Raw genomic sequence first — 15,254 nt, 5'->3', positions numbered from 1 at the left:
CTTTGGCCTTCACACATTAATATTGTACATCAACATTAATGTTGGAATTCTGAGCAATAAAGGGGGGAATATTTCTTCGGCTGATCCTCTCACCATTTCAGGAGGTGGTGATCTCCTAGATGGTGACATTGTCAAGTTGCTCAACTCCTGTGAGCTTTTGCTGGCTTTATTAGGATCTGCCTCAGAAATGTCATGTTGATCGTTCTGGGTGGGGGTCTTCCAGATATCTTCCTGATACTGACTTTTGTGTCACTAACTAAACTTCTTCCTGACGACGTTCCCGTATTCAGACTTTTAACAGCAGAACAGTCAAATTACTGATTTCTCTAATGCTTTGTCTGCTCGTCTGTAAGTAGCAAAATGTCTGGTCTTCCATTTCTGCTTGTGTTATAGGCTGTTCTAGCTTAAGTATTTCCTGGTTTGTTGTTCCCTTTCTGAAGATGATACTTGCTGTATTTTGGGGGAGAATGCTGCTGCTAACTTGAACTCACTGATGCCTTTTAAAGAGTAACGCATCCATGTGAGTGTCCTGGCTGGTACTCTTTTCCTGTAGCAGGCTAGGTGAAGAATTTGCTGCTTCCCTAGGGAGTCTCTGTCAGGATTGCAGCTAAACTAAACTTGGATTGCTATTGTGTATGGGAGAAGTGAAGTGTAGTCTTTTGTGTCTGGGTGTAATAGGGGAATAGTAATCCTTCGTATAAATCTTTTTCTCCCAGGAGATTCCCTAGGCTCTTCTCCTTAGCAAAGAATTCTTCCTGGCAAGTCGTATCCAGTTTATTCGATGTCTTTACCTTTTGAGGCTTGGATTCTGAGTCTGTAGGAGTCAAATATTTCCAGCTATTAATTACTTTCTGCTTAGACGTGGAAGGTGCTGGTAGCAAGTATAGGGGAAGCAAATGGGGTGCTAGGACATCCATTTGGGTTTGGATTGCAAATCAGTTCTGCTGCAAAGTTCTCTGGAGTTTTAGGTTTGTTGGAAGGAATTTTGTATCTCATTATGGAACATGCAACAGATTGTTATCTTGCCCCAGTCTCTCTCTCATGGGCTGCCTTGAAGGAGTTGAGTGCAAGTTCCTGATGTCTTTGAGAGGGATGAGGAGTTGAGCATCGAGACAGTGGTTGCCGCGCCAGGCTGTTTATACCTTCCCAACCACAGAAGTTGGTATCTGTGGTGTTAGGATTTCCAGGTTGGCCCCAAAAGCCATTTATAAAGCAAAACTGATTTGATACCAATATATACTGGCTTGTATTTGCTTTTCACTGGACCTTCTGGGATTTCTTCAGTGAAGCTTTCCGATCTGTGGAAACCAAAACTTTTGTGAGAGGTATTGTTTTCAGCAACGCTTTGATAGGAAAGGTTCTGCATGGGGTGGGACTTGTGGCTGAACCAGGAGGACAGATAGTGGCAAGGTTTTGGGGGTCCTGAAATAGCAAGGTTGCGTTTGAGTTTTTGTTGCAGTGAATATGTAATGAAGCAAGCTGGGGCAGCTCGGACAGATGTTTCAGAATTCTTACCCCAGAATGTCCTTAGTTTGTTTTGGTCAATGTATTGCATAGCCTGAGGGAGAAATCCCATCCCTGTTCTGAGCAACTTATTTTCATCTTGATGTGGAGTGGGAATCATTTTAATCTCAGTATTTTGCACTATTGGAAAACTGTTTTGCTTATTCAGCTGCGTTTCACTTCGGTTCATCTCTGACTTTAGATCTGAAAAGTGGCAGAAAGGAATATAACCAACTGAAAACAAATTCCTGATCCATGTTTGACTTTTGAACGTGCATTCTGGTCTTGGGCCTTTGCAGTATGGATTTAGCAAAATTAGGTTTTGTGGGGAGGGGAATGAGGCTGCAGAATTTTAGCTTGTGCAGAAAGAACCCTTCTGTGAATATCCCCAGCAGTTGTGGGGTATTTTTTGTTTGATTACATCTTCCTTTCTTCCGTCAAGTAGTTTCTGAATTTGGACACTGGAGGTTGTCACGGAAGCACCGTTTGGATTTTCCATTCTTACAAAGTGGTCATTTCAGCTTGTACTCTGTAGGTTCTTGAAGTGGAATAAAGTTGAGCTCTGTCAGCTGCGTCCCCTGACCTGGAAATAATCAATGCAACAGGCTGAAATGCAGCAAAAAACTGTCTCAGAGCTGCGGTGGATGGGGAGGGAGGTGCAGCCCAGGAAATGAACATTTTCTTACAAATTCTTTGAGCTTAAAATTAATAATTTTGACAATTTGGGGGGGGGGGGAGAACCTTTTATAGTTGAATCTGCTGGTCACTTCAAGCTCTTTTCTTTTTTTCTTTTTTCGTTTTCCATATGGGACTTCCTGCTTCTGTTTGGTTTGTATTTGGCCTTTTGAGCTTGTCTTATTGCTTGCCTTAAGAGAGGGATTAGTGCTGTATGCATTTCAAAGCAGGGTAGTTGCATGCTGTGGTGCCTGGGCATCACAGTGGATATGCAGGTAAACACACTAGCACCCGGAGGCTTGCCCCGAGGAGCACAATACCTGAAACACTGGTATTAGAGAGATTGGTGCATTCCAGTTTATGCTGATACGAAGGTTTCTATCCCAACTTACGGTGATACAAGGAGTTGAAAATGGTTTTTTTTCCTGACCAAGGCTCCTCTGCCTAAGCTTTTCTCAGTGTGTGATTGTGGCCGTCGTTTCTGTGTGGTTTCTTGAGAAGGCTGTGCCTTTTAAAAAAAATTTTGTTTTATTTTGCTAATAGTGGAGAGCGTGGAGTGGTGCTTGCAAAGCTACCCTAATCTTCCAGCCACTCCAGTGACATGTTTCACGCCTGTGACCTGCTTCTCAGGGTTGCTCAGCTATTTGTCCATGTGGCAATTTTCTCTCCTCCCACCCCTTCCTCCGGGTTTGAACTGAGCTAATCCGACCCGGTGCTCGGGAGGAAACTCCCCACCCCACGCTGCATCGCCCGGGCCCGCTCTGGGTTGCGCGGAGCCCTCCGCCTTCGTCGCCAATAAACGTCCCCTTCCGAGACGATGCCGCGCGGAGCCGCTGATGCAGCTTCGCGGGAGCCTGCGCTGGCAGCGGGTTGTGCTATGCTCGATGCCGGGCTCGTTTCCTGTTTCTATTCTGGTCGCGAGCGGCTCAGCTCTGCTTCCTGCCTGCACGCCTCGCACAGATTCCCCTAACCCCCAGCCTTTCGTTTTCTTAGGAGCGATTTCGGTTACGGACCCGACGGAAAGAGGAGACGGCGACCTCCGCGTGGAGGTGGGCAGCAGGGACGGCTGGCAGCTCGCTCGGGAGAGAACGGGCTCTTGTTCTTTTAGGCCCGGCCGGAGTGACTAGGCGGGTCAGTGTTTAATCAGGAAATTGCTGTAGGATGACCAGTTCTGGTCTTGGATCCCGAACAATAGTCTGTGCTCTGTCACACGCATCCCCTGCGCTGCCGCAGCCTGAAAACACAGAGCTGCTCCTTGCGCCATAACGGCTGAAGCGTGCGCCTTGTGAGGCGACCCTTCGCTTTTAAATGCGCTTTCGAGAAGCTGGTTGTGGTAGGGCAGGGAAATCAGTTTTTCACTTCCTTTTTGCTGCTGACTTGGTGTCATTGGAGACCCTTTAAAATGTGCAGAAGCCTCTTATCAGTCTGATGTCGGACATACTAGCCTCGTCCTCTTCCCTTTCCATCAAAACTTAACCCTGCCAGAGGTCTCACGCCGTGCAGGGGAGGGAGGGTCCATGATGGCGTGACCTTCATCTGCTGAGTGGAGCGGTTGTAGGGATAAATGAAGGTGTTTAACTTTGGCTGACAGCACTGCACGCGTTTTAAATGCTGCCACACCTGAGCTTTCAGTTTACAGGAATCATTTTCCTGTTAATGTCCTTTTGGCATGCTGGATTGACTTGTCTTGGAGACGTGCACGATCGTAAATGCCGTGGAGAGAACTGTTTCCGCATGGCGCTCAAATGTGGAGCATGGCAGGGGCCCAAGGCTCGGTCTGCTCCGCTCCCTTCCTGCAGCGGCCACGCTGCTCGGGTGGGCTTGTGCCCGCACCCTTGTGGGTGCAAGGTTCGTGCTGTGATTTCAAACAAGTCCTGGTAATTGGAGGAGGAGTTGTGTAATTGGTTTTTACTATAATTTTGAATCAGGTCTTACCCAGGAAAATAGAAACCTTTATTTAAAAAAAAAAAAAAAGTTGAATTTCCTGAAATGACAAGAAGTGACATCTCTAGGAATTGACTGTTCTGGCACCCTGACCCCGAGGGTGGCACTGGGCATACGTCAGCGTCTCGCATGGGCCAGGTTTCCATGGTTATGTTACCTCTTCCCGTGCATGCTCGCTGCTCTGAGCCAGGGCGAGAGGAGAATTTCCCTGATTCTTTCCAAATGTGTCTTCAGTTTCTCTGTCCCATCCAGACCAGTGGTACCTGGGCATGGGTGCGGTATTGCAGACAGGTTCTTGACTGGAAGTGGTTTCTCTAGAGATGCCCCAGCTGGCAGTGTCAGGGGGCTCAGCCGTAGCCCCTCGTGTCGCTCCATCGCTGCCTCCCCACAGGTACGACGGACCTTGGGGAGGAGCTGCCAGCTTTCAGCTGTCTCTTCAGCAGCTTTTTTCCAGTGAAAGACCTGCCAGATTCATCAGGCTTGCAAATACCTAATACCTTAGAAATCTTGTTCTCTCCTAAAATCTTCCTTCCTTCCTTCCGTCTGCTTTTTTAGAAATTGATTGTGTCACTCTTAATTGTTTCAAAGAGGCTGATAACAATACTAAAAGCTGAGTTGTCTTAAAATCCAAAGTATTGGCCTGAACAGTGGCCTTTTTAATTTTTTAATTATTTCAGACTCCTGCCTTTGCTGCGTTTCTTTGCCCACCCTAACTCATGTGGTTGGCATGGTGGCATAATCACATGCTGAGATGACTAAATGCTTTGGAGTCTAAATTGAACACATCGGAGACTGCAAAGCACCTTCCAGAGGAAGCACTGCTGGGGAATTGGAATATCCTTACAGCTGGCAATAAGAGGGTAGCTTCCTGCCTCTTACGTGATTTAGCGTTTTTTATGATCTGGGGTTTATCTTCAGACTGAAGTAGAATACTTAAAAACCTCTGGAAGGAAAACAAAAGCTCTTTAAATAAATGGGTTGTGGTCTGTCATCTGAGACCCGTACTAGTTTCTCGCTTGCACTTGCCTTCCCAAGGCCTGGTGTCAGACCAGCCTTTCTAATTGATGTGATCGACTCGTAGGTCTCGCTCCCCCTGCATCCCCAACACCCTCCAAAAAATCACTGTTGCTGAGAACATCCTCAGATGCTGCTGCGATGTTGCTGCTCACTGTGCCTCGGGTCCTCCATGCTTCTTCCCTGCAACTTGTTTTTGGTCAGTGTTACTGTTGAAGCTGGAGGTTTTATCCTTTCATGTGGCAACGCTGCTGCTGGGTGGCCAGGCCAACTTCTGTGTTAGCCAAAGTGACGCTACTCTGTCAAGCAAAACTTCGGCATTTACCACTGCTGCTTGGAATACTTTGTTGTATTGATGTTTAGATAAACCTGGGAGTACTTTCTAGAAGCTGAGTGGCTTTCCAAGGGTTAAATAGAAACTCTCGTCTGGAGAGTTTTGCTGCTGCATTCCCAGGGTCCTGCAGAATAGCTCAGCACCCAGCACTACCCGAGTGGGAATGCTGGCCTTCCACACAGTGGATTTTCCCTTGAGCGACATCTTGTTCTGTGGATGAATCATGTTACTCCTTCTATACTTTGTGCTGCAACTACAGCATTTGAATCTCTCCTCTCCAAAGACCGAGAATGTGAAATTTGTTAGTCTGCTCAGTGTTTGGAGGGGGAGGAAAGCCCTCTTGCCCCCTCCCTTTTTTTTTTTTTTTTTTTTTTTAAATTTTATTTGGAGGGGGAAGAGAAGGAGGGGTGGCACAGGGTAGGAGCAGTAGATGTGATTAAAGCTCCTGCCGAGTAGATCTGTGGGAGTGGAGTATCGACCTCTGAAAAATCAATGGCTGCTGCGGTAGCAGTGCTGGCTGTTTTGCAAGATCTCCCGTTGCAGGAATGTAGTAAAGCCAGCAGCACTTCCATCTATCGTCCTCCCTTTTTATTTTGTACCTGCTTTCTGCCAAACGACCAGACTCACCTAAATTTACTGAGGTGGATTAGAACAGCAGCTTATTTTTGCAATCAGAGTAAAATTTCTTGTGTGACACTGAGCCCCTCCTCCTGACAGCCTCCTTTCCAAACGCTTTTTCCTGCAGTGCAGCTAGAGCCAGCAGCTTCTACCAGTTTGTCTAAAGCCAGCCTGGAAGAATGAGCTTTTCAGCTTCTTTTTTGAGCAAGGAAACTGCACGAATCTCTCTTGCGTGTTCTAGTCCCCATCTTAGGTTTGTAATTGTCAGCGCTGATGCCTGAGAGGAGCTTAAACTCCTCATAAGAGAAGGGAATATGGACTCCATCTAGCAGAGGCTGAAGCCTTGATAGTGTTACCTTCCTGATATTTGTTTTAGTGGGCAGATATTTTTCCCTTGAAGTGGTAAAAGTCTAGCACTTATTTCCTTTTACCTAAGGACTGCTTGGATGAGTAAGTGGCACGTAATAGGACTCGAAGGTTTTTATGCATGCTTAGTTTTGTAACCAGGATCTTGGGTTTTTCTCCAAAAGAGCTTGCTGCAGAACCTGAGAACTGTCTAGTTGCTCACATGTAGTCCTTGCTCAGATCGGAGGTTGAGCTTCCAGGGACATATCCGAGGGGCCAAAACCAGTCATTTCATTGCATAACTAAATCCCTTTGTTCTTTCTGATTGCTGATCTTGTCCCATTTTGAAGGGGAATATAAGAGAAGAGGCAAGGCCATGAATTTAAAAAGCTGTCATAAAACACAGAAGTGTACTGTGCGGCTCGTGCTAGTGTGGCAGTGATCTTCCTTCTGGGCATTCCCTGTTTCTTATGCCAGGAGAAAGTCATCTTTCCCTGTTAAACTAAAAACAAACTTTTCAGCGCCTCGGAGAGTAAGAGGTAAGAGTATGTGGCAGTGGAGGAAAGCTGTGTATGGTCAAGGGGACACCAGCTTGTGTTGCTAGGCTTTGGTTATATTTGATTAGTCTTTAGTCATCTTAGGTAGCTTGGGAATGTGGATGAACATGCTTCCCACACATGTATGAACACAAAATCAGTAACAGGTAAACTGGCAACTTAAAAAGACGTATTTTTGGTTTCTACCCCACTCCTCCCAAAGTATGACAGGATACAGAGCACACGGGAACAGAGGGTTAACAGCTTCTTTCACTTCACTTAAATTCCAGAAATGTTCTAGATGTGGCAACAGGTTTTATTGGAGAGACATCCTGCACGCGTCCTTCCTCCTCCCCTTTGTCTCTTATCCAGCCCATACGCACACCAAGAATGATGATCGTCTAGAAGGTGCTTTTGGTGCTGTAAAGATGGACTCGTTATCTTCTGCACAATAACCAATGGTAGAAGAGCGGAGTGAGGCGAATGGTGGTCTTCCCTGGGACAACTTGTATATTTTTGGGATAGGACAGGACTTGGAAATCTGTCTTGGCTTTGGAATAGTTCACTTTCTTCTCATGGCGATGGTAGGTCTTTACATTCCTACCCAGGGTGTTCAGCGAGCCTGCAGCTGCCTACCAAACGCTGAGAGCCAGTGCTCAGTGGGTTTTGTGTTTGTGGTGGTACGCGCTGACGGGTTTTGTCAGAATTTTAAAGCATGGCAGTCGAAATTGAGCTGGTGGTGATGCAGGGTTTGCAGGAGTGTGGGCCCTTTCCAGTGCGCCTCCGGTAAGCTGGACCAGCTCAGAGACTGAAAAACTCCATTTTGACTCTTTAATTTGTCAGCAAGGAAAAACTTTGGAGGCAGTAGATTATAACTCTCTCTAGATGAAGAGTATCTACTGGATTTCTACTGTAGCTTAACTTGTGTTCCCCAGCTCCAACTTCTGATTTCTCCTGGGGAAGCCGTCTAGAAGAGGCATACAGTAAGTAGGAAGGCGGTGGCAGGCTGCGGAGCCCTCTCCAGACCCTTCCATCACATCTGTGGAAATCTCAAGTCAGCTTTGCAAGGTGTCTTCTTGGATGTGATGGGGATCTGTAAGTCTGGTGTAAATGGAGCACGGTGAGGTCTCCAGGCTGCTTTGTGTTACGAGATAGAGTGCTTTGTGAAGCATAAGATGCAAGATTCGGTTGTCTGTACTGTAGAAGGAGCAGTGGGTCTATCCATTTCCCCAAAATAGCAGGGAGATCCTAGCTTGCCAGTCAGCTGTGTAATTTTTGTGATAGAGAGGATTGAGGTATTTTGGGTGTGGAAATAAAGGGAAAAGAAAGGACAAGCTTGTGATTTTTTAAGTGTTGATAGTTCTTGACTGAGTGGAAAAGAAACTGCAGAGAAAATGAAATTGTAATAGAAAGTAGGTATTTCAATTAGTCAGAAGCAATGAAGAGGCTTTTTCCCTTTCAGAAAGGATTGGGGAATAAATTTAGCCATTGTTCGCTGGTCTTGCTTGTAAGCATCTTTATGGAAACAACTGGCCTTACAGAATTTATAAGCTCCACGGCATGCTTGTCTCCAGATCATAATTTCCTTGAGTGCTATCTAGTGATCTGATAGTGCCTACAATCATTACAGTCTGACTGCGCTCCTTCCCTCTTCCCCCACACTTTTCATATGCACTTAGGTTGGGGATGGGCAGGGGAGTAGTAGAGGAAGGCTGCAGTCCCCAGTGAGGAGATCAATTTGCTTTCTGGTCAGTCTTCCTGCTCTTCCAGATCGGTGGGATGGGCCAGAGTGGAGCCTTGAATCTCTTCTCCTCTGGGGTTTTGTTACCTTGATGTTAAGTATTTCTTGTTGTTTCATCTTTATGTTTGTTTAACAAATGAGCTTGTATCAGATAGTGAAATGGTGGTTCCTCTTTTTATATAAAAGAAACCTTGCTGTTTCCAGCATAAACTAACTGGCTGCCTTGTGTTGGTCATGCCAGGACTTGCAACCCTTTCCCTGATATAGGTGAACTCCCCTGCCCCCTCCTTTGGGTACTAGATTGTGTGATTTCAGGCATGGTTTTGTTGTGGTGTGAAGAGAAGGTGTTAGCTGCTGAGTCCTTGTTTGTCAGCAGTACTGACAAACCCATGCTGGCATCGGCGAGGGTTGGGCAACGAATCGCAGCTGGAACAGTTATCGTTTCAGGGTCCCTATGGGCTTCCGCTATCAGGTCACATCCCAAAATAACACTGGGCAGTATTTCAAGTGAAGAAACTCAGGCTTTGGGGCTGCAGCCAGCCTGGAGTGTGAGATTCTGTGTGAAATAGTTGGAATCCCTCCAGCGTTTTTGATCTGCATGGCAGATGAGCAATAAAATGCATAAAAAACACATTGGAAACACGTGAGGAAATTCTCCAGACCCTGACGTTTCCTTCAAGTTGGCAGAGTTACTGCTGTCGAGCCTCACCTCCTGTCTCGGCTCGATTGGCTGTGCTTGCGGGAGGAGGGAAGAGGAGAGCCCTTCTCCTGGTGCTGCTGTGTCTTTCCAGGTCTCCTCCTGATGCTCTGTGGGAGGCAAATAAAACCTCACTGGCCCTCTCCTCTTGGGCTTGATCCAGAACCCACTGACGGCAGCAGGTCTCCATTATTTCAATGAGGTTTTCTTTTTTTAAAGGCTTCTCTGCTACGGCTGTCCTTAAAACGGTCTGTAGAGAGATTGAGAGATTTCTTTTTCCCCTGGTTTGTGGTGCACTTGAGTAAATGGGATATCAGTGCTGGAGGGTGTCCTTTAGGTTTAGTTAAAAAAAAAAAAAAACCAAACCCACAACCAAACCCACTCTGTGCCTTGATGGTTGGCATCCTGAGAAAATAACTTGATCGGTGGAAAGCAGCTCCTTACTGATTAGCTGCTTGCACTTAGGCATACCAGTGCCTGCTCCTCTCCTTCCCCTTGCAGGAGTCTCACTTCTGAGAAACTTAGTCCTGCTGAATAACACACTCGAAAATGCTGCTGTGCTGGCAGAACGTTTCTTTGCTGGGAAATGACTTTATTGTTGGAATTCATAAACCTTACAGATCTTTAGAGGTGAAAGTCACTTTATGAGTTACTTGATTTTTATGGTCCTGTTTCAGTTCATGTCCTAACATCCAAGAAAGGTTGACAAGTAATTCACTTTTAACTTATTTAAACTGATGATCTGAGAGTCTGATCCACAGCCGTATAGCTAGAAGGCCTGCTTTTCCTATATGTGAGGTCCGTGATGGTATGCTAGCAATGCAGAGGGGCCCTCGCTCGCGTGTCTAAAGCAACCCTGTATTAACCTGCTTAATTAAAACTGAATGTTTTTAAATGACTTGCAGTACTTAGGTTAAGCTTTGATGCATAGGCAAGGTCGAAGACATCAGCTTTAAAGATTGTTATCTAGTTACTTAGGAGTTAATTTTCAAACAGTTTTTAACATTGCTTCATTTTATGTCTTGCAGATATTTTCGTGCCTGGCATTACCAAGTCATATCCTCTTAGTCTACCCAGTTCGTGTATGAATATTGCTCATACCATGTAGCAGACAGTGACCTCCTCAGATCCTGGAGGCAAACCTTCTCTTTTGCCTCTTGGAGAATCATGTCACTTACACTCCTGATAACAGAAGGAAACTTTCGCATTTCACCTTGCGCACTTGCTCTGTATCTGTCCTTTCATGCCAGTATTTTGTCTCAGGTGTACATTTATAATGTGTTTTTTCCTTTGAGCCTAAAAATGTCTCATCTAAGTAGCTATAGGCTCTGCCCCTCTGGTCTGAAGGTTTAACTGCTCTGAAGTGCTGTACCCGCATAAGCTCATGGTGGTGGGGATTTTAAAGCTGCAAAGGGTTTTGGCCTCCAGCTTCATTTCAGTGATGATGAAAACAGTGTTTGGATGCACTTGGTGATTCAGCCTAAAAGTACCTTAATGTATGTAAGGGAAATACCAGTACTTCCATCCAATTTTAGGTTGGACTGAATTGGCTTCTGGACATTCTGATCCCTTCATTGACTTAGAGGGAGGGGAATCTAGATGTGTATCTTACACCGGTGGCTGAAGTTAGATGCAGTGAGTCTCAGGGAGAGGAGTGTTTTGCTCTTGATTGCTTGTGTTGGTTGATGCTTTTTAATGCAAAATGTTGGAAATACTGTCTCTTTACTCCCACTTCAGATGGTTTCCACAGTAGGAATGTGGGGTTTGTCAAAGTTGTCCGGGGGAAAAACCCAAGTAACGGCATAAAGGAGCAATGCTTTTGATGTTACAATAGGAAGGTAGTGAAAATTGCAAGAGGTCTTAGACACTTATTTTTACACTTTTTCTGCAGTTTTTTAGCTTTCATTGAAATAAAACAAAGGTTGTTTTTTTTTTTTTTCTCGGGAAGATAATACTTCAGCAGTAAGCAAATATACCTCTGAGACTGTCATGCAGGAAATGATCTCTCAAACAGAAGCAGCAATGGAAGGAGAGGAAGGACATGCTATGCACCAAGTCATCCCACCAAGTGACTGGCATTTTCAGCTCAAATGTAGCATTTGCAAGCATTTGTTAGAAGCGTTTTGATCAAATTCCACTGTTAAAATGGACAAGATTGCCCTACTGCAGCAGACAACTGAATGTGGTGCAGCTGATGCCCAGCTCTCCCTTTTGTCCTTCTGAATGTCACTGTCTATCCAACAAGTGTGACGAGGTGGTTTGATATCTCCCGGGTTGTTTTTCAGTCTTCCGTAACTCCAGTTTTCCGCTTCCTAGGATGTGGTGACGTACTGTTCTCCAGCTTAGATGATGGGGACATGCTGTCGGAGCTTTTTCACACATCACCTGGCAGACAGGTGTTACAGAGTGATAGGGCTCCTGCTTGCTTCTGAAGGCTGATAAGTTTGCAGTATCTTGTGTCTGAGGTCCTTCCGCACTGCACAGAGCTGGGAAAATGTTATCCGAACTGCTGCTAAACAAGGCATCATCCAGTCAGTGTAAATGAGACCAGGGTGTCCAAGTTAATTATCAGTTGGCTCGGCCTTTCTGCATGGTGTTTTAAATGAGATTGGCTCTGTTCATGCTGGTCAGCTGAATTCTGTGCAGAGGGAGTTGATCTGAAATGCCTTCAGGGCTCAGTCCAGAACACTTCTGATCCAGGGTTGATTGCTCTGAAAGACTTAAAAAGGATAGGTGAAGTCCTGGTAAGCTTTGGTCTGCCACTTCTTCACCTGCTGTGATCTTTTGAATCTCTGGCAGAGGTTTTATCTAATCACTGGAACAGTTATAACTTCCCAGCTTTTTGTTCAAATGCACCACCGCTTACTCTGTCTTGGACTGTTACTCACTCATTTACTCCGGGCCAACCCTGAATAGCTGATGCACCTTATTATCAAACAGCTAGTACAATTGTGCATGTTGGATCTGCACGTCATCATCTTGGAAGTATCCCCATTTTTCAGACTTGCCAGCTGATTTTTGGTGCTGTCGCTTTGCAGTGGCTACTGTGGCAATTGGAGGTTTCAACTTTCTTAGGCTTTTCATGCTTTTCTTCTTCAGGGTGGATACGTGCGGTAGGAAGGGTATTTTCTAGCCTTGCCTTCAAGAAAAGCTGAACTTTACAGGCTGATATTGTAACTGCTAATTTTTGCTATCTTTGGAGAAAGGGGAGCGGGAACCCTGAAGAGTATTTTATGGTTTTCTTTTAAATCTCTGTTTAGTTTGTTTTTATCCATCTCAAGTGAGTAGTTTCCCAGCTCATATGAGGTTTATGAATTAATTATGGTGAGGCAGGAGTTTTCTGTCTTTCAGAGGCTGAGCCACGTTTCTCTTCCAAGCCAAGATCACATGGACTGTCTCCTCTATTTGCAGTTTTATGTGTATTGTTGATGCATTCTTTAATTTCTCGCCTCTAAACTGAATTAAAAGAAGCAAGTAGGAGAATTAGCCAGTTGTTTGGACCATCAGCAAGCACCCAGCAAACCGGCTAGGGAACTTTTGGGTTCAGAGACAGGCAGCAGGATAAGACACATTTGGCAGTTACCTCAGTCTGCAGCAGCCTTCGTTACTGACAATAACACGAACAGAGTTCATTGATATCTATTTGTAGTATGCCGAAGAGAGAAATGCACTCTTTCTTAGTGGTATGTGAGAGAACAGTCCCATGTCTTTTTATTTTTGCCTGATCTGTTTCTCTGTGTATTGCAGGACCTGTCTGGTTCAATAGATGATCTACCCATGGGTACAGAAGGAGCCCTGAGTCCTGGAGTAAGCACATCAGGGATTTCCAGCAGTCAAGGAGAGCAGAGTAACCCAGCTCAGTCTCCTTTCTCTCCACATACCTCTCCTCACCTGCCAGGCATCAGAGGACCCTCCCCATCCCCAGTTGGATCTCCCGCTAGTGTTGCTCAGTCCCGCTCTGGTCCGCTTTCACCTGCTGCAGTACCAGGTAACGCAACTTGGCACGTGTTGATCTCTTGGTGGGGCTGCCTCATGCAGCTGGAGAGTGAATTAAAGTGGCCAGTGGGGAGGAATTGGCCAGTGTCAGTACTATGTGGTTATTGAGGTCCTGTGATCTCATTTGTTTACTTTAAAATGTCTGTAACTTTTAAAGGATGCAGTAAGATGGGTGGGATGGCTGGTAAACCAGCAGTGTCATTTTGCTGGGTTAATGTGACTGATCTTGCTCTTGTTTTTCTTCACTGTGGCTAACATACCCTTCTCCTGAAGTTGTGTGTAGTTCTGGTATTTAATACTCTTGCATCCTCGGTTTTGTGGTGTGCAATTTTTGTGATTAACCACTCTCCTTTTTGCGGTGTAGGCAATCAGATGCCACCCCGACCACCCAGTGGCCAGTCAGACAGTATCATGCATCCTTCCATGAACCAGTCAAGCATAGCGCAAGATCGAGGTGTGTGACATGAACTAAAAGATTGAATTGTAAAGCTAGGTGTGTAACTAAAAATTACCTGGCCTGATGACGTGGATTCTATGGTGAGATAGCATTTAAAAGCTGCCCCAGGTTTATAAGCTGCAAGTGTTTGGGCACGTTGCAGTAAATTCAACTGTTGCTGGTCGTTTGGCCTCTTAATGTTCCATCCAAGCTAGCATTTTGGCTTGTAAGATGTTTTCTCTGGCTTTTGACATGCTTTTCTGTGAATGTTGCTTGTCCAAGGTCCATGACCGTAAGCTTCAAAATGAGGGGTGCTTGCAACAATATTGTGTGCCTTTTCCCCCTAAGAGAATAAGGTTAGTGTGGGGGAAAATGCATGTAAAATTTCAGCTCTCATGGCTGATGGTATATAGTTGTCACCCTGAGAAAACAAACAAAAAACGACAACGACAAGAAGCCCCTAGGATTTGCAGAGTCATACTGTCTACTCCTGTGACACTAAGTTTTTTTTCTTCTGGTTAAAACAGGAAATTGGGTCTGTTATCTTAGCAGATAACACTGGCTCCTTAATAGCAACCACTGTAAAATCTGTCTAGGCTGTTGCTGAAAGGGTTTTGTTAGTGGGTCCCGGGGGTTGCTGTTACCTAAGAACATGTGTGTCCAGTGGCACCTCTGGATACTTTGCACTAATAATTGTCTGCTCCGCTCACTGGGTGACCAGGTTACATGCAGAGGAATCCTCAGATGCCCCAGTACAGCTCACCGCAGCCCGGCTCAGCCTTATCTCCCCGTCAGTCTTCTGGAGGACAGATGCACGCTGGAATGGGGCCGTACCAGCAGAACTCCATGGGAAGCTACGGACCCCAGGGTGGGCAGTATGGACCTCAAGGTGAGGCACGGTCAGCTCCTCAAGGTGGGAACTGAGCTCAGCAAATACAAAAGGCCTCTCTCTATTGTAACAGCTTGTCTTTGATAAACTATTTTTATTTGTCCTCTCTTAATGTGTGGGTAATACAAAACAGTGTGCTCCTTATGAGCTGGAAGGAACTGTGCTTTGTTCATGTTGAGATTGATGAGCTATGTTGCTTTCAGGGTAGTTGTACTTCTAAATGTAGGATCCTTCCTCCTCGTTGAAAAACATCTAGGTCATGTATCCAGTGTAATAGAGAAGAAGGGCCAGCTCTCTTCGGAGAGGAAGAAAAGTGAGTGTTGTATGTTTTGGAAAGGGTTAAGTGAGTTTTTTACATCCTGTCCTGGACCATTTAGCTCACTCTGCTCGGTTGAGGTTTGGGAGAGTTTCAGGCAGCTTTTGAATCGATGTTGTTACTTGGCTATGTCAAAACACATTTTATGTGGCTTATATCCAAGTACTTTGACTTTTTGTTGAGGTGTTAACACTCCCCCTCATCTCTGTT

General features: G+C 45.4%; 1 protein-coding gene across 2 annotated transcripts in view; it reads left to right on the top strand.

Moving 5' to 3' along the window:
* Window positions 1-15,254, top strand: part of ARID1A (AT-rich interaction domain 1A) — a 61,363-nt gene that overhangs the window by 28,640 nt on the left and 17,469 nt on the right. For both annotated transcript variants that reach the window (XM_050909884.1, XM_050909883.1), the window contains exons 5-7: window positions 13,155-13,395; window positions 13,768-13,857; window positions 14,561-14,728. In XM_050909884.1, coding sequence (XP_050765841.1) covers window positions 13,155-13,395; window positions 13,768-13,857; window positions 14,561-14,728 — 499 coding nt within the window. The remainder of the gene's footprint in view (window positions 1-13,154; window positions 13,396-13,767; window positions 13,858-14,560; window positions 14,729-15,254) is intronic.

This window comes from Gymnogyps californianus, chromosome 22 (genome assembly GCF_018139145.2).
Source record: "Gymnogyps californianus isolate 813 chromosome 22, ASM1813914v2, whole genome shotgun sequence".
Lineage (NCBI taxonomy): Eukaryota > Metazoa > Chordata > Aves > Accipitriformes > Cathartidae > Gymnogyps > Gymnogyps californianus.
The sequence above is the reverse complement of the archived record's forward strand: the minus strand, read 5'-3'. Positions and strand labels throughout refer to the sequence as shown.